The sequence below is a fragment of the Lepisosteus platostomus genome, chromosome 14 (assembly GCF_059453375.1).
Source record: "Lepisosteus platostomus isolate fLepPlt1 chromosome 14, fLepPlt1.hap1, whole genome shotgun sequence".
NCBI lineage: Eukaryota > Metazoa > Chordata > Actinopteri > Semionotiformes > Lepisosteidae > Lepisosteus > Lepisosteus platostomus.
This window is the reverse complement of record NC_142624.1, coordinates 17,834,865-17,855,165: the sequence shown is the minus strand read 5'-3', so window position 1 is coordinate 17,855,165 and position 20,301 is coordinate 17,834,865. Positions and strand designations below refer to the sequence as shown.

Below are 20,301 nucleotides of genomic sequence, written 5' to 3'. Positions count from 1 at the left end.
ACTTTAGATCTTTTTTTCTGAACCAGGGAAACTCTGATCATGTTTCTCTATAACAATAATAAAAAACTTTATTTTACATATCACCTTTAAAAGTGGTATCTCAAAGCAATACAGTAGATGTAAACCACAGATTACAAAGTAAATACCCAGACAAACACAAACGCGTTTTTAATAAAATGCTTTTATTCATTCAGCAGAGAGAGAGAGACATCCAGCAGAGAGAGACACACAAACAGGTTTTCATTGACAAAAAGTAATTGTTTTTTTTTACATTCCTCTTGTCTGACAGACTGTCCACAAACGTAAGACTCTCTTTCTCAGACTCACATTCCTGAATGTCCCCCGCCCCGGTTAACAATCCTAGGAAGAACACGAAACAGCCTGTTAATAAAATTGTTACAATTTTGTTCGGTCAGTTCTTCCTCCCAGAATTTATAGATCGCATCGATCAGTTCCTGCTTTGTGACGGGCTTAGCAGTTTTCTTTCAGCGAATGCCAAATGATCTTTATCGGATTTAGATCTGGGGATTCGGCTGGAGTTTTCACCCAGTTCACTCCTTCTGCTACAAGCCTCGCCCTTGCTGCTGTGTGTTTCGGATCGTTGTCTTGAAAGAGACGGTGCCTTGATCCAAAGTGCTCCCTGATATATGGGGCGGCATGCTGTTTGACCACGACTTCCTTGAAGAATTCACGGTCCATAATTCCTTCGAAAATAAGAAGTGGTCCCGGGCATCTTCTAGATAAGACGTGAACCTTCAGTGGATGTTTGGGCTTTGGCTTGTCCACATATCTCCCCTTTTTGCAAAATGACATTGTTGAAAACTGTTCCAGAGCCACTGTTGTTTCGTCGGTGAAAAGTACATCCTGAAATGCCTCCACCTGTTCAATCCATTGGAGCGCTTGTTTGAGTCTTTCCTCTTTGTTTTTTAGCCTTATCATGGGGCATGTGTTGGTTTTTCTGTATCTCCATCCAAGCTTCCTGCGCACTCTTCTTATCGATGTCGGACTAACGGTCGCACCGAGGTCAGCCCATAGCCGTCTTTGGACTTGCATCGCCGGTAGCTCATCATTTTCATCAGTCAGTTTGTCGATAGCTCGCACAATAGGACTTGAGAAAAAAGAGATCAACAGTTAGTTTTAAAAATAATGTGCATAGTTGTATTTACATGCAAGAAAAGTATTTTTAGAAAGTTATTTACCTTTGAATCGTCCTCGGTTTAGATTCTCTTTGCCTCCTCTCCCCTTTATAATGTCGTCCCACTGTGCTTTCAGAAACGAAGATGTCCATCGAAGCCAAATGCTGTACAATGTCCCGTGTTGACTTTCCGTTTCTTTTCATCTTCATTATTTGGTGTGAGAGAGTCTTCATGATTTTGGCCATTGTCTGTCTCCTTACCAAAGCGATACAGTGGTGCGGCTTGAATTCTGTACCTATATACTGTATGGTATGGTACAGATAAAACTTACACCATACTGATGAGCTTATACCAGGACACCAGGAAATGTGTCTGATGCATTAGCAAGTTAAAACAATTGCGTCGAAAACCTGGGCGTAACAGCTGTCCCTTTTTCTGATCACTCGCTCTCTGGATACACGTCTCACCTGTCCTGTTCTTTGTTTTCCAAATTTGCTGATTATGCCTGCTGCGATCCACTCCTACCCTCACACCTAAAGAAGACTATTTTAAATTTCTTGGCGTGGTTCATTGTGCAATTAACCCTTGTATGTGCTGTCCTTAAGGTGATATCACATAAAGGTTATACTGCTATTTAATTGGATACGCGATTAAAAAAAAACAAAAAAAATTGTGAATCCCCGGCGGAACACATTCCATAAGAATCAGCGCTTTTATATATCGCCTTTAAAGGTGGCTTCTCAAAATGCTTTACAGGATAAAAACAACAATAACAGCAACAACAACAATATTGTATTTCACTGCACTTTGACAGAGCGTCCTTTAATCAACTGTTGACTCTTCTCTCTTTACTACTTGTTTGGAGTGACTGAGCTCCATTCTGTACCACACAATGATCACCCCAGAGTCTCTGCCCCAGGTGATTTGGGGTTTTTTGACAGAGGGCAAAAAACTCTCTCTTGCTTGCCCTCCCCCCCCGTGTATTGTTTGTTTTTTTTGTGCTGTCCTTTGACAAAACAAGGCTCGGCAGATAATGTGAATCAAAACCTGTTTTTCTAGCTGTTAAAGTCGTGCGATGTGTAAGCGGGAACATATCATTATATCTTACATATGAAAAATACATAATATAGCTCCCAAACAAACGCAAACGTATTTTTAATAAGATGCTTTTATTCACTCATAATCCGACAATTTCAGGAAGACTAAGGAAGGACTAAGGGAATTGTCATCTGTTATTGAAGCTCTGTGAGCTCGGTGACTTTGAGACCACTTGTTATCTCAGGTTGTTTGAATTGCCACAATTCAAATAGAGAAAAAAGAGCTGACTGACAAGATTTAAGATGTGGCTGTCAATGTTGGATTAAAAAAAAACACATTGCCCGACGTTTGTTGCATTGCTTGAAAAATAACTTTATTTCCAGAGACTGGATAAGTAATTCAAGTGTTTTTTTTTAACTTCCTGAAAAACAACTAATAATTTAACTATATGTGCAAACGTTTTATGATATGTCGCTGTTGTGAATGTCTGTGGACATGTGCTGGCTGGACAGGAGGCTCTACTGTACACAGAGAGGGGCGGGAGGGGGGGACAAGCCGATACATAATCTTAGAGTTTGATTAATAGGGAATATAATATAAAAATATAGTACTAAAAATAAGATACACTCTACAGACATTCACAACAGCGACTGTCAGAAGACAGGACACAGAGGCTCAGACACCCGCTGAATGGAAAGGGGCACTTTAATGTTCTGTATGGCTAATACTAAAGCCAATACTTTAATATTCTTTTCTGTATGTTTAACAATAGTGGGTACTGGCCTAATTCGGCCCTGCTCCCGTTGTTAGGTGTTAATGTGTTGTTGTTAAGTATGCATTTGTACCTGTTTCCCTGAGGTCTGGCTTTTTTTCTGGAAAACCATAACTCTGGTCTTGTCCAGATTGACTGTCAGCGCCCAGGTCTGACAGTGCTCCTCCAGCAGTGACAGGTTCTGCCGCAGCCTTTGTTCTGTGGGCGACAGCAGGACCAGGTCGTCTGCAAAGAGCAGGAACTGGATTTCTGTAATTAATGCAGATCAGTAAATCAAGGGACAAAACAATTGTTGCGCCCGGCTCCTCAATGGGCTTTGACGTGCAAATGCATTGGTTTAACAGTCCGGGTGTGGCAAGCCTCTGATGTCTCCCGACTTCGGCAAAAGGAACCTGCCTTTCATTGGACGGGAAAGCAAGAGCCGACCGCTACGCCGCCCTCGTGTTTCGAAATCTTGTGACTTTTGAAATTTACTGGGGGTGGACCACGTCTGTAAATTTCGATGGGTCCAGAGGCAAAAGTGCCTTGCCTTGCAATCTCCGGGAAACCATTAGTAGCATGGTGAATCGGAGATTCTCAACCCTTACTTCGTGCGACTGGAAAATAATTCGTGATCGGATCAACGGAATGCTCCGTAGAAGGAGGCGCTCTTTTCCTCTAGTCTAACAGTCTGTTCACAAACAAAACATTCCTGTTAGACAAGAGGAACGTAAAAAAACAATTACTTTTTGTCAATGAAAACCGGTGTGTGTGTCTCTCTCTGCTGGATGTCCCTCTCACTCTCTGCTGAATGAATAAAAGCATTTCATTAAAAACGCATTTGCGTTTGTCTGGTATTTACTTTGGTCCTTTTAACTGTTTTTCCATCTACTGTATTGCTTTGAGATGCCACTTTTAAAGGTGATATGTAAAATAATGTTTTTTATTATTGTTATAGAAAAACATGATCAGATTTTCCTCGGTTCAGAAAAAAAGATCTAAAGTATACTAGTTTGTCACTCTTCTCATCCCCTCTCTGCTAAATGGCTTTTGAATAGAGTCACATTAAGAGAGACGTGAAACAGCCCTACACAGCCCTGTCGCAGTACACGAATATAATTATATCTTATTAATTTCTTTAGATACGCGACTCTTTTAATACAGTCTTTGCTGTGCTCTTGAGGGTCCTTGTGATATTTCGAGCTCTGGTTGAATGATAAATGTCGCAGTTTAAATAATTTTCGTAGTTAGAAATTATGAAACGCTGTTTAAAGCAAGGGAGTTTTTATGTCCGTTGCAGTAAAAGAAAATGCCCGACAAAGTAGGGCTTGGACAGATTCCAAGTGCATTTTTGCAATTTACGTTGCATTGTCCATTGTGCTGCTGTAATACAGTTTAAAATAATTCAAAGTCTAAACTGTATCAGCTTTATTTATGGGTTGCAATTTAGAAAAAGTCAAAAAATGCAATTTAGAGCTTTCTGGCAAGAGGAGACACCCAAATTAATAATGTAACATGCCACTGTTTGGGCATGAACTATGTTATACTGCTATTTCCTTAGATACGCGATTAAAAAAAATAAAAAAACGTTTTGAATCCCCGGCGGAACACATTCCATAAGAATCAGCGCTTTTATATATCGCCTTTAAAGGTGGCTTCTCAAAATGCTTTACAGGATAAAAACAACAATAACAGCAACAACAACAATATTGTATTTCATTGCACTTTGAAAAATAAAAACGATTACAATCTAATCTTTCCACGTTTGATCCCAAGATCCCAAGAAAAATAAATCTAAACGGGGAGAAAGTTATGCTGAAAGTTTATTAAGATACTTAGAAGACAAAGATATCATTTTATGCTGCATTTGTCTGATTGTGAATCAAAAAACACATATATTTAAACACGCGTTTACGATTTAAATCAAAACGCGATTTAAATCAATATAAATGTTTATATTGTAACACATAGGTGACTATTAATTGTTATTAAAATGACTTAAATTCGATCATGTTGTGATATTTAGAAATATAAATATTTTTGGTGCGAGTGAGGTTTTATTTTATCTCTGACCAAGGGAAACGTTTCATTTTTTCAAATAAATGTTTGATAAAAAAAAGTCATGGTTCCAGTGGGATTCGATCACAGACCGTGGGACGTGGGAGTTAGGAACCTAACCCATAGCGCCACCGGCAAGGTCACATGCAGAGTGCTGAAAAAGCACTACAGAAACATTATCAACAGACAATGTACAGCGTGTACTATTCTTGTGTTGTGGTACATGAATATAATTATATCGTTATTAATTTCTTTAGATACGCGATTCCATATTATATTCCCTTTTAATCAAATTCTAAAAGTATGCTTGTTGACTCTGGTATCTCGTTAGTTAAAGACTTCGATGCTTAAAATGTTTAGGGAGAAATGGAATACTGGTGTGTATTTTTTCTTTAAAGTACCAAGACCAGCCATATACTGTATGTTTATGTTCCAAAATTAATATCGTTTATGGCCTTCACACGTGTTACAGTATGCTCCTATTCTTTTTATGCTCAGCTACTAAGATTTCCCTTCAGTGGTAAAATTCCATATAAATATTCAATACTAAAACGGGCACAGTAAAGACGTTTACTGTAAATCTTTCTACGACAGACCAACGGACCACGAGTGCCCCTGTCGGTCAACCAATGACGTACGGCGGTACCGCGCGTCATCGTGCGTCATGATGCGCGATGCCGTAGCCAATTACCTCCGGTACGTGTCTGTACCGCGCACTTTGAATGGCTGCATCTGTATATATATAAAATGCATTGCAAAAGTATTTACACACTTTTAATAATGTACTGCTGTGGATAAGTGTCCCATCCAGGGTGTATCCTGCCTTGCATCAGTTGCTTTAATGTTAAATTAAATGCTAAAAAGTTAACTCTCTGGATAGGGACTATACTTTTACAAGGTACAGCATTTAAAAAAAACCAACACATTTTATATTCTTTCATTTGATTTCAAGATAATATCTCTAGTAATTTTAAAGTATTGATTTTCATAAACTCAACCAAAAGTGCTTATTATTATTATTATTATTATTATTATTATTATTATTATTATTATTATTATTATAGCTCTGGCACCTGTTGTCAATGTCAAAAAGGGTCCAAATATTTTTGTTTTAGATTTAATAAAGTAAATCTAAAAGGCCATTTCTGAGGCAAGTTATATTCAAGATTCAATACTGCTAAGCAATGAATATGTAAGTTTGAGAACTGTTTCTTGTGGTTGGTAAAGATTTAAGCCATGGGTTAAATAACAAGGACAAAACAGAATTCAAGCTTACACAGAACACAAGGTTAGGAATAAGTGTGAAATTGCAAAAAAAAAAATGATAGTCCATGTAATCTAAAGAAAGACCAGCAAATGCAGAGGACTTTATCTGGGAAAGTGAACGTTTTTTTAATTGAACTCAAAGCTGCCAAATAGGATCATCTTTAACTAGGACAAGGTGATAGATGACAGAAATGGAAGGGAGGGAGGCTCCAACAATGTTTCCAGCTGTTTCCACGATTCTTTGCAGGGTCTGAAGTGTTGCATTTCCCAAACCAAATAGTGATACAGCTGGTCAAGGTGCTCACAATGGTGCTTCTGTAGAAAGTGGTAAGCATGGGTGGGGGAAGATTTGCCCTCCTCAGTCGCCGCAGAAAATAGAGACGCTTCTGTGCTTTCTTAGCTATGGAGGTGGTATTGAGGGACCAAGTGAAGTCATCTGTACTGTGTACATCAAGAAACTTGATGCTTATAACTGTCTCCACAGGGGAGACGTTGATGTATATTGGGGAGTGATCAAAACGGGCCCTCCTGAAGTCAATAATTATCTCTTTTGCTTTATTTACATTAAGAGATAGGTGGTTGTTTGTGCACCAGTCCGCTAGTTGCTCCACTTCCGCTAGTTGTTATCGTGTCGTGTCATCGGCAAACTTGATGATGCAGTTTGAACTGTGCTTGGCCGTACAGTCTTGAGTCATCAATGTGAACAGAAGTGGACTGAGCACACAACCCTCGGGAGTTCCGGTGCTCATTGTGATGGTGCTGGAGATGTTATTACCGATCCGCACTGTCTGAGGTCTCTCGGTCAGAAAGTCCAGAATCCAGTTACAGAGGGAGATGTTGAGGTTCAGCAAGCTTAATGTTCCTATCAGCTTCTGATTGTATTAAACGCTGAACTGAAGTCAATCATCTGTAGACCAGCTGGGGCAGTATGCGAACTGAAGGGGGTCCAATTGGTAGGGAGTCTGGACTTGATGTGGCCCATGACTAGCCTGTCGTAGCACTTCATGATAATTGATGTGATTGCCACGGGGAGGTAATCATTGAGGCAGGACACAGCTGACATCTTCGGCACTGGTATAATAGTGGTGGATTTGAACCATACAGGGATGACTGCCTGGCACAAGGACATATTAAACATATCTGTGAGGACGTCAGCTAGCTGTTCTGCACATTCCTTGAGCACATGACCAGGTATATTATTGGGTCCAGCAGCCTTACATGTATTAACTTTGGCTAGTGTCCTACTCACATCAGATGCAGACAGGCAAAGCACCTGATCATCAGGAGGAGGTGTGGTTTTCCTCGCAGGCACAACGTTCATTGCTTCAAACCGTGCATAGAAGTTATTCAGCACATCCGGGAAGGAGGCATCACTGTCACTGGCACGTGGGGTAGTCCTGTAATCAGTAATGGCCTGGATGCCTTGCCACATGTGCTGCGTTCCTCTAGTGTCGAGGAGCAGCCATGGATTTTCCATGCATAACGGCGCTTAACCTCCCTGATGGCACAGGACATGTTGGCCCTCGGACAGGTTGATCCTAAGAGCTGCCTTGTCTCCTGATCTGAATGCAACATCAAGGGTTCTTAGCAGTGCACGGACCTCTGCACTCAGCCATAGCCTCTGGTTGGCCCGTGTGATGGTGGATTTGGAGACGGTGACGTCATCTATACACTTACTGATGTAGCCAGTCACAGATGCTGCATACTCCTCTAAGTTCATGAGATGATCAAAGGTAGCAGCCTCCCATAACATATTCCAGTCTGTGTGCTCAAAACAGTCCTCCATCTGGCCATACTCTGATCTGTTTCACAATGTGTTTGGTGCGTTTGAGCAGCAGTCTGTATGCTGGGATTAGCATAACAGAGATGTGGTCAGAGAAGCCCAGGTGGGGGCAGGGAACAGCTTTGTATGCGTCACAGATATTTGTATAAACAAAGTCCAGTGGGTTCACCCCTCTGGTTGCTAAGTTAACATTTTGATAAAATTTAGGGAGAACTGATTTAAGATCTGTGTGATTGAAGTCGCCGACAACAATGACAAAGCCGTTGGGATGAGCAGTTTGCAGATCGCTGATGGCCCCATAAAGGACTCGTGGTGCCTCTTTGGAGACAGCGCTGGGCGGGATGTACACAGCCACAATAATAACTGTAGTTAACTTCCTTTGGTAAATAGGATGGTTGATACTTAACCGTAATAAATGCCATGAGCGATTTAGTACAAATTAGAATAATACAGAATGTAGTATAGATCAGAATGTCTATAAAACTGTTAAGATTGGTAGGCTCCAGCAAAGAGATGTTGAAAGTCCTATGCTTTGGCATTTCCAGAATAATGCCATGCTGTTGAAGTCAGGTCTTTCAAGAAATGTCTAGATCCTTCATTTAAAGTGTTTACTTCTACAGTTAGTTAACAAAATGGGGCAGATTTATATTGTCTGCTTGGGAAGTAAACATGTTTGGTTGACCTAATGCAATTAGTTATTTGATGATTGCTCACAGACAAGTAAGATTTTCACATAAAACTCATTGTATGATCATAGAAAAATAACTGATAATACATAAAATTCACCTTTCATGTAACTGGATTCATTACATTTTCAAATCAACTTACTCGGTTTGGCCATTTTTAGTAAATTGTAATTTTAACCCCTCAATACAGAACTTCATTCTGACCAAGGAGACAGAATTAGTTTTTACTTCAGATTATTGTTAGCTGGCTATAAATATTGGAACCTTTTCACAGACAATAAAGATTTGAATACCCACATTGTGCTATTTATTTACTGACTTAAAAAGGTAATTTGTTAGAAAATAAGTGTGCTGTTAATTTTAATTATTTTGATACACAAAATTTTGTACATTAAAAAAAAGTGGTGAAGCTGCAGAATAATTACTTTTTTGTTTCATACTATAGAATGAAACAATATCTATATCAACATGGAAAGATTGTCTGAAAATGAGTTAATATTAAGGTTATCATCTGAGCTATAATATGATCATATTTCAAACAAAGTAGACTAAAATATAAACTCAATCATCCCATGTGATTTCATAAATACAATGTCTCACTTTGCTCTGATACAGATGCAGCCATTCAAAACGAGCGAGGTATGCTGCAGTACACTGCGGTGGGTGTGTCACATCATAATGCATCATATCAAGACATACCGCATTCAAATTAGATTACATTAATAGTATCCAGAATCACCTTGTAAAACTGCCAGGTGGAGCTAATTAAGCTTAATCCCTCCATTACAGCATTTGAGCTGTCACCAGAAAACACTCGGTTTCGAATCCCCATCACTGCTGAAGGACAATCTTTTTTCAATTAAGAATTTAAGTTGTATACTCTTTAGACTTTTAAATTTAAACCGTGCATTACGGAATGTTAATCATTATACATTAAAAAGTTGGTATATTTTATGAAAGCAAGATTGCTCAGTTGGACAAAAGTACACAACCTACCACATTTATAATAAATATTTTAATTATGCAGAAATATTTTATGCATCAAAGTATTTACTGAAGATATTACTAATAGTATTAATAATGAATTACCTTGGACAAGCTGTAAGCTCAAAGTATTACCCTGGTCCACTTTCTTTGTAACCGTCTTTGTAAACGAAAAGACTATTTTTTCATTGACAAAAAGTAACACCACCACACCACAGCATTTAGTTGATCCGATCACGCATTAGTTTCCAATCATACAAAGTAAGATTTGAGAATCTCCGATTCACCATCCCTTTCACATGCTCATAAACGATATTAATTTAGGAACATAAACATATTATGCAAACTGTATATTGCTGGTATTGGTATTTTAAAGAAAACATACACACCAGTATTCCATTTCTCCCTAAACATTTTAAGCATCAAAGTCTTACATGTGGTTATTTTGGAAACTTTTTTACATGCTCCTTCTGATCATATTAAGTTTATATACTTTGTGAAAAGTGATAGTGTTTTAACCTTTTCTGTGAATTCGCTCGTTATCGGTGTAAACAAAAGCATCCTTTTAGAATTTGATTAACAGGGAATATAATATGGAATTTATATAATATATAATATAATATGGAACTATATAATTATATTCATGTACTGTCTGGCGGAATAAACTGAAGAGTTAGTTAATGTGACACGGAAGATAGAATTAATAATGTAGTGCTTTCGGGCTCATGCCCTACCAGCAGGGGAATTGAACCCGGGCCTCCAGCGTCACTCAACAGGGAAACAGCCAGTCGAGCTACAGTGTGATCTGCCTTCAACCCTGATGGACCAGGTCCCTCCTATTCATATGAAAGGCAGTGACATCACCGCGCTGGCGAGACCTCATCAAAGTGTAACTCGTTCAGAGCGCCCTACATTACAAACTCCAAGCATTTCATTTTGAGCTGAAGACCCTCACACCTGAAGAAGGCTTCACAGCCGAAACATTGAGTTTTCTCTCTTCTCTTTTCAGCATGGAATAAGCCTATTACTTGTTCCTTTGCAGACTACGCAGGTTGACGCAGCTAACCACTCAAAGTAATTACAGTATATGTATTGCAAAGCGCCCTGTTTTATTAACAGACACTCCGACTCAAGTGTTGTACGATGATAATAGACGTGGGTAATGCCATCCCCATTAAACAATGTGCTTATTGCGCAAATCCCGCTAAACTAAAAAATTAGACACAAGAAGAGTATTATTGGACAATTTTGTGAGGGCCTGGCAGAATTTCTCTGTAAATTGAAAAGTTATAGAGGTGACACGTATCACCTCTTTTTACACTGTAAAAAAGAACATTCCACTCAGTGAGCAATGCACTGTTATCTCAATTACCTGCTAATTCATTTTACACCACGGGAAGACAGGAGAATGTGATTGTACTGTATCTGTATGGAATGTGTGTTGCGTTTACAAAATTAAAGTGTTTAAAATGTATAATTAAAAAGTAAAAAAAACTTAAAGCTTACACAAAGATTCTAAGATGATCAAGAGGAAATGTATTGCATGTCTAATGGTCTAACCCCATTACCCCATGTTTTGATTAAAATCGCAAACACGTGTTTAATTAAATGCCTTTATTGATTCACAATCTGATAAAGATGGTGAGTAATTGCAGATCAATTTCCCCGAGTGTCAGAAAAAAATAATTAGCTCACTGATACGTTTATGTAGGGGTTGTGAAAATGTTCACAAGTCGTGGTCTTTTAAATGGATTTGGTTTGAAGGCTTTCTGTTTCTCCTTGTGAAGATATGGACATAAGAATATTCGTGTGTGGTCAAATAAATGGCATCAAAACGACAAGGTGAATGCTGTGAAAACATTCACAATGTACTTTATACACAAAGCAAGTGTTCTCACAACTCTAGGAGGTTTTGTGAAAATGCTACAGGCATGCCAAAATCCTTTTCGAACTTCAAGCTAACTTTACCCCGGTGTTAAACGATGGTATGAAAAATAAATCTAAATGGTGAGAAAGCTATGCTTAAAGTTAATTAACAAAGATAACGATTTACATTGGACTGTCAGATTGTGAATCAATAATGGCATTTAATTAAACACGCATTTGCGATTTAAATCAAAATGGGGGTAATGGAGATTCTCTTATTATTTCTCTATTATTATCAAAACTCGTTCTGTTGTGGTTATTTTGGAAACATTTTGACATGTTCCTTGTAACTACACTGCTGTCGATATTGTAGCAATAGACAAAATGAAATGCTTGGAGTTTGTAATGTACGAGTTAAACTTTGATGCAGAAAGTCTTATACTACTGATTGTGCTACAGTACATGAATATAATGATATTGTTATTAATTTCTTTAGATACGCGATTCCATATTATATTCCCTATTAATCACGTTCTAAAAGTATGATTTTGTTTACTCCGATTACGAGCGTATTCACAGAAAAGGTTAAAAAGTATATAAACGTAATATGGTCAGAAGGAGTACGTAAAAACGTTTCCAAAATAACCACATGTAAGACTTTGATGCTTAAAATGTTTAGGGAGAAATGGAATACTGGTGTGTATGTTTTCTTTAAAATAAAAATACCAGCCATATACAGTTTGCATAATATGTTTATGTTCCTAAATTAATATCGTTTATGAGCATGTGAAAGGCATGGTGAATCTGAGATTCTCAAAACTTACTTTGTATGATTGGAAACGAATATGTGATCGGATCAACGAAATGCTGTGGTGTTACTTTTTGCCAATGAAAAAATAAAGTATTTTCGTTTACAAAGACGGTTACAAAGAAAGTGGACCAGGGTAATACTTTGATTTTACAGCTTGTCCAAGGTCACTCATTATTAATAATGTAGCGCTTACGGGTTCATGCAGGACAAAGGACAAGTGGAGACGAGATAGGAAAACAAGCGACTGCTTTTATTCTCCTCTCAAAAATAACACCAACCACAGGATTTTACACACACATAAGGGGGACCGACAGAACATGTACACAGGTTTAGGGTGGTAACTCCTTAACAGAAGACTACACACTTAGTAAGCTACACAGGACACTTAAACTAACATAAATCTATGATTCCGGATACTATTAACATAATCTAATTTGCACGCGGTAAAATGCGGTATGAGATGATATGACGCGTTATGATGTGACGCGCTCATCACGTTGTACCACGTTGTACCTCGCTCGTTTTAAATGGCTGCATGTGTATGTGTTCTCCCACCTCATCCGGCATTATCAGAGAAGACTCAGTGCTGTTATCTTGGAAAAGGGAAGGTGCACAAAGTACTAAATGCAGGGGTGCTAATAATTGTGAGGTGTTTTTGAGAAAAATGTTTATTTTTTATCAGGATTTTTTTTCTTTGGATAATTTTACCCCACTGAAAGGTTAGATTTCTCTCATATTTTCAGTGTAAGATAAAGCTGACAAACAACAAAGACATTATTCCATAGCCTTTTTAACTCATCTTTACCAAGGGTGCCAATAATTCTGGAGGGCACTGTATGGAATAAGTGAAGCAATACAAAATACTTTAGCTTTTGCTTTTTACTACAGTACAGACTTACTCAAATATTATTTCTTTGAAAACATACATGATAAGTAATGCTTAACAAAAAACATATAAGCACAGCTAGGCTGAGAACAAATACAGTATGGGGACAAAGGACAACTTCAATAATGCAAAAAAAACTTTAAAATTCTGATCGTTTGATCCGCAAGCACTTGCATGTTATAGTACCAGAACTAACATTGGTAATTTTTAAAATTGGGCATTAAGACTGAGAAACACCAATAAATAATTATAATAAATAAATAATCTCAATAGGCAGAAGAAGCAGATTCCAGAATTCAGACACTAACTAGCAACATTATGCTGATACCATCAGTCAATAAACTACTTATTTATTTCAAGTTCCATTACAAGGCTTGGTTTTCAGTAATTATTTTCTCTGATCCTATCAGAGTTCTAAACATACGTTTATAGAATGTTTACCTAACTATATAAGAAGTTGAACTAAATTCCAAACCTTTAAAGAATAATAATGGTTTACCTATAATTATTTTACTATAATTCTTGTACCTACTTCTCTCGCAGTCTCTTTCTATTCACCTGTCTCCTATTCTCAAAGAGCACCTCACTCAGTATACTGCAGCTACCACGCATCAGCTTTCTCCATAGCTGATAAGGCTCTCAATCTCAGTTTCAGGCATTTCTCTGAAAAGAGTAGGGATGTTACCCATGTGTCCTGGCCAAATTTCCCACTGGTCTTTACCAACAATCACCATTTCTGAATTGGGTTAATCATTCTGTTCTCCTCCCCACCGATAGTTTACAGATGTAGCCATTCAAAATTCACGGTAAAACCCCGTCACCTGGAATTAGGGCTGCAAAAGATGATAGACAGGTGGCACTTGTGGTGCATTAGATGTTAGTGAAACACTTCATTAATTTAATATTCATTAAATCATTAATATGAATATAAATATAAATATATAATACAAACTATATATACAGCTCGTAGGGGTAGGTTTTGGATTTGTGTTAATATTGGTATCTTTTAATACAATTGTGAATATAATTGAAGTTCTACTCGCTTAATTAAATTTTAAAAAGCGTAACAGTATTCCACTTTCTTCATAAACATTATGCATCAAAATCTTTCAATTGGTCACTTACTGTGGTTATTTTGAAAAAGTTCTGATGTGCTCATTCTGATTATATTAAGTTTATATACTTTATAAAAAGCTATAACGTTTTAACCTTTTCTATGAATACTTGCTGTCATTATTGTATTAAAAACCGTGTACTTTTCAGAATTGTGATTATTATACTTATATAGCATGTTGCGGTTTTTGGGGTTACAATAAATTGAACACACATTTTTATTTATTCGTGGAATAGTTTGTATTCCAATTTGTTAAATCACATTTTTAGGCTATATACTGCAATGAGGAAAAAAATCATACACAGGACTTTTTTCCTCCCAATCAGGATTTTTTAAGCAGTGCTTTCTTGTCTCTCAACGAGGCACACACGCAAATCACATGAAGTCATATCCACAGATACAGTATACCAAAACAGTAGCATAGACAGGCCAATGAACTCTAGTGTGAACTATACCGCTTAACTATACTGTGTATACAGTATGGTGCTGTATGGTTTTAGAGCCAATACAATACAATATGTGAAACATATTTTTATAATTAAAATTTATGCATTACTGAAATTTGCACTAAGACAAAATATAAATGATCTTAATAGGGAAATAAACCCGAAACCTGAAGGAAGCACATTGCGTTCACAAGAAGCCACAGTATAATAATATTTTTTTAAATATATAAAATGGAGTCATTTTGTTTATGCAAATACAAATACTAATTTAATATTTCACATAATGTAAAACACAGATTAAAATGTATACAAGTCTAAACAGTATACAATTTAAATTCTATAAATGGAAAAAGATTTTCTGGTGACAGCCCAAATGCTCCACATGCCATGCTAAGCTTTCAATGCACCACCTGGTGGTTTTAAAAAGAAATGCGTCCAAAAACAGATTTAAGAATTTGGGGTGTGTTATGGTGCCTTAGGTCATGCGCACTGCAAAATGATGCAGAAGCCGGCACGGATCCTGAATGGCTAGATCTGTTTGTATGGTGAGTGTACTGACGCACTTTGGCTGCCTGTCGCATCAACCAGGTAGGTGCTGCACATTGGTGGAGGTGGAGGGGAGTCCCCATTACCTGTAAAGCGCTTGTAGTAGAGCATCCAGAAATGCTCTATACAAGGATAATAATAAAATAATAATAATAATAATAATAATTTTAACTGAGTGATTACACCTGATTGTTTTCAATGTAATGGTTTCTTCCTAGTGAAGCCTCTCAGTGACACCTAAACTGAATCCTCCAGTCCAGAACAAAGGTTCCCTGAAAGATGGTGACATGTAAAGGAACAGCTTAGTAGTCTCTGATTGATTATGAAAACATTTCCATTACACTAATTGTAATGGAAATGTTAGGATTGGCAACCTCACCTCCAACCTCCAACTGTCAGGATTGGCAACCTCACCTCCAACACACTCACCCTTAACACCTGTGCCCCTCAAGGCTGTGTGCGCAGCCCACTGCTTTACTCCCTGTTCACCCACGACTGTACTGCTAAGTTCAGCACAAACACCATCACCAAGTATGCTGACGATACCACAGTCGTGGGCCTGATCACTGACAACGATGAGACTGCCTACAGGGAGGAGATAAAGCAACTCGCAGACTGGTGCCGAACCAACAACCAACTTCTACAGATGTACAGTGGAGAGCATACTGACCAGCTGCATCACAGTCTGGTACGGCAACTGCACCGCATCCGACCATAAGGCACTACAGCGGGTGGTCAAAACTGCCCAACACATCATCGGCAGTGCCTTACCATCCATCCAGGAAATATACAACACCAGGAGTCTGAAAAAAGCCACCAAAATTATGTCTGACCCACTCACCCCAGTCATAACTTGTTTATTCCCCTACCATCTGGCAGAAGGTTCCGGTCCCTCCAGTCACACACAACTAGACTCCAAAATAGCTTCTTCCCCAGAGCTGTCAAGCTGGTGACGCCCCCACTCCCTTCCACCTTATTATGATCTCTCCTAACATCCTCCTGTACCCACAACCACTGTACTCCTACACCACCACACACATGTAAGCCAAAATTGTACTGTCCCCTCGATAGCCCAGTAAAATTGTAACAGGCATAATAATATTTAATATTTATTAATTAACCATACTACTTTTAACCATACTATTTTTTTTGCACTGTTCCAAGAATTACCTTGCACTGTTTTTGTCCTGTTAAATTTTCTGTTTGCGGAATTTTGCACAGTTTTGATTACTTGATTACATGTTATTTATGTTATGTTATTACATGTTACATTTATTGCTATTGTGTAACTGTCTATTGTCTTATCTTCTGTCCTATTTATATACTGCACCTGAGTGACTAATGAGAAACACTTTTCATTATACTATGCACCTGTGTAAGTTTAATGACAATAAAGTTTAATTGAATTGAATTGAATTAATTGGCATGCATATCCTAAAAGTCACAAACCATAAATTAGGTTTGAAGGTACAATATAAATTCTTGTTGTGTAGTACAATCAAATTTTTAATTTGCCTCCAAAAGTGACTTCAGTTCACTTGGCCATTAGTTCTATTGTATGTACTATAGCAAGGAAGCAATTATTACACAGAGAGCGGATATGGATGGAAAGCCATATAAAGAAAGGGCTAGTCGGGACTAAAGTTACTGGAGAGATTAGGCAAATGTGAATGTGTGGTTTCAAAACAGATACTTACACACCCTTACATGTGAGAGCTGAGCAAAGGAGCTACATGTATAAGTACTGCAGACCTACTGATCATTAAACATCTTTCCTCCTGTTCTCACCGAGATAGGATACTCATTCTCTCCTGCTTTTGGCCCATTTCCCCACTGCTCCCTGATCCTTCTTGCCTACTCTGTATTATTCTCTCCTATGCCTTATTTCTTTACTACTTTACCTCTCTCCCTCACACCTGTAGAGGGCTTCACATGAAGTCATATCCACAATATACCAAAACAGTATCATAGACAGGTCAATGAACTATAATGTGAACTATACCGTATAATGTATAATAAACGTTCTGTTTATTTTCCTACTTTCAACATGTACCTTTCCAATAAGAAGGCTTGTGTGACTTATTAGATACGATACTCATTATCCAGATATCAGTGGGTAGCTGCGAATAATTTATAGTCCCAGAAGGGATTAAGTATCAAACAAGAATGCTAGATTTTCTGTTGACAGTACTGTGATGGTTCAGTTTAATAACAATTTGCAGTAGGACCCTGTGTAGCGCACAGTGTCATTAAAGGACGTACTGGAGTGATCTGGGAGAGTTGTGAGAGATGCAGACTAGAGTCACCCCAGAGAACCATATTTATAATACTAAAAAAAGAAATGCAGTCAGCTAAATGCCACAGAACAAATTTGGATAGTTTGCAAAACCATAAAGTATCGACCAAGCTTGGCGGAAAACAACAATTTCATGGTAACCAAGCCGGTGAGGAGCTGAGACAAGATTATGCAAGAGCAAGGCTAAGGCTAAGTTACTAGATCTCTAGTTTAGGATAACAATAAGTGAACATGACCAATTTTACCACTATAGTATGGATTTAAACAAGATCTCCCAGGACCTGGGCCACATGCAAAGGCTGGCTGTACAGAAAGTGAAACTGGATTGAGAACATGGTGGAGATATGTTTTACCACTAGCTTTAAGGCTGAGTAAAGCACATCAGCACCTGTGCACGTTCTGCAACATTGCTGGCGAGAAATAAAAGGGAAATCCAGACAGTACAGACCTGCAAGATGCGCTGGATTATCAATGGTAGAGCAATGAAGCCTGTCATGCTGTTCAGAACTTGCATCGTAAGCTGTTTCAGTGCTGAAAGAGAAACATAACCTGTAGCATGACATACGAGTACAGTACAGTATATCATCTAAAAGCATTCATATGGAAAAGAGGGTTAAAACACACAGGGAGAAGAACACGTTAATGATATACATCTGACAAGGATTTTCTCCAAGAGGCCACATCGTTTCACACATATATAATGTTTGCAGAGGAGTTCCTGGTTAGTTATTTGATATGAGGTTCATAACTTTCTGTAACCAGGTCTATAACCCTTCTAAAGCCAGTTTCTAGCTTTGTTGACTGAACTATTCATTACAGTCAATATTAACATCACACCCAGTTGGTTAGATGGTTTACTTAGGGCAAGGTAACCTGTCAAGGTTACTCAGCAAGCAGCACAATCATTCCTAAATACAGTATATCTGAGGCAAACTACCTTCAAAATTGTTTTACATAATCCTTATCTTCTTGTTATTTAATTAATTATTTGGTTAATTACCTCTTGTACACACTATTCTACTATGGTAACTGCGTAGATTGCCATTTGAAATTATAACTAACTGCTTAAGCAATATGTATACTGTGAGGACTGATGTATACTCAAAGCTTGTTAGGGAGGATTTGTGAGGAAAAATGAGCTGGTAATCATCTATAGGGCCCTGAAGCCCACTAAGGAAGCACAGGACACTCAAGCTTGCACAACAGTTTATCAGCCTTGACGAGGCTCTTCAGAAGTGAAGTTAATGGTATGGTTACCTGGCAAAACTGAAGTAACAAAAAGGAACCATAAGACTACACTGTAAATCAAGAAAAAAATAAAATATATGCTACAGATGCAGCCATTCAAAACAAGCGGGGTATGCTGCAGTATAACACGGTGGGCGTGTCACAGTTTACCGCATCATACCGTATGCAAATTAGATTATGTTAATAGTATCCGGAATCACCTTGTAAAACCGCCAGGTTTAACCTCTCTTGTACAGCATTTGAGCTGTCACCAGAAAACGTCGGTTTAGAATCCTGATCACTGCTGAGGGACAATCTTTATTCAATTAAGAATTTAAGTTGTATACTCTTTAGACTTTTAAATTTAAACAGTGTATTACAGCATGTTAATCATTAAACATTAAAAAGGTGGTATATTTTATAAAAGCAAGATTGTTCTGTTGGACAAAAGTACACAACCTACCACCTTTATCATAAATAGTTTAATTATGCAGGAATATTTTATGCATCAAAGTCTTTACCGAAGATATTACTAATAGTATTAATAATGAATGACCTTGGACAAGCTGTAAGCTCAAAGTATTACCCTGGTCCACATTCTTTGTAACCGTCTTTGCAAACGAAAAGAGTTTATTTTTTCATTGACAAAAAGTAACACCACAGCATTTAGTTGATCCGATCACGCATTCGTTTCCAATCATACAAAGTAATTCTTGAGAATCTCCGATTCACCATGCCTTTCACATGCTCATAAACGATATTAATTTAGGAACATAAACATATTACTGTATGTAAACTGTACTGTATATTGCTGGTCTTGGAAGTTTAAAGAAAAAATACACACCAGTATTCCATTTCTCCCTAAACATTTTAAGCATCAAAGTCTTACATGTTGTTATTTGGGAAACGTTTTTACGTGCTCCTTCTGACCATATTAGGATTATATACTTTGTGAAAAGTGATAGTCTTTTAACCTTTTCTGTGAATTCGCTTGTTATCCAACAAACGCATACTTTTAGAATTTGATTAACAGGGAATATAATATGGAATTGTGTATCTAAACAAATTAATAACGCTATAATTATATTCATGTACTGTCTGGCGGAATAAACTGAAGAGGTTAGTTAATGCGACCCGGAACTATTAAGAATTATCACCTCTTTTTACACTTGAGAACAAATGAGAACATTCCACTCAGTGGGCGGTGCATTTTTATCTCAATCACCTGCTAATTCGTTTTACACCACTGGACGACAGGAGAATGTGACTGTACTGTATCTGTAATTGATTTGTTTGACCATGCACGAATATTCCTATGTCCGTACCTTCGCAAGGGAATCAGTGCGAATTTTAATACTAATTAAATGACCGCGGGCACTTTCCACCCCCCCTACATTCTCAGAGTAG

The 20,301-nt window shown here is 37.8% G+C and overlaps 1 protein-coding gene across 1 annotated transcript in view; it reads right to left on the bottom strand.

Annotated features, from left to right (window-relative positions):
* vps8 (VPS8 subunit of CORVET complex) overlaps positions 1-20,301 on the bottom strand; it is a 387,878-nt gene that overhangs the window by 177,923 nt on the left and 189,654 nt on the right. Inside the window, exon 40 of the mRNA XM_088607294.1 lies at positions 18,116-18,198. Within this exon, the coding sequence (XP_088463420.1) occupies positions 18,116-18,198 (83 nt within the window). The remainder of the gene's footprint in view (positions 1-18,115; positions 18,199-20,301) is intronic.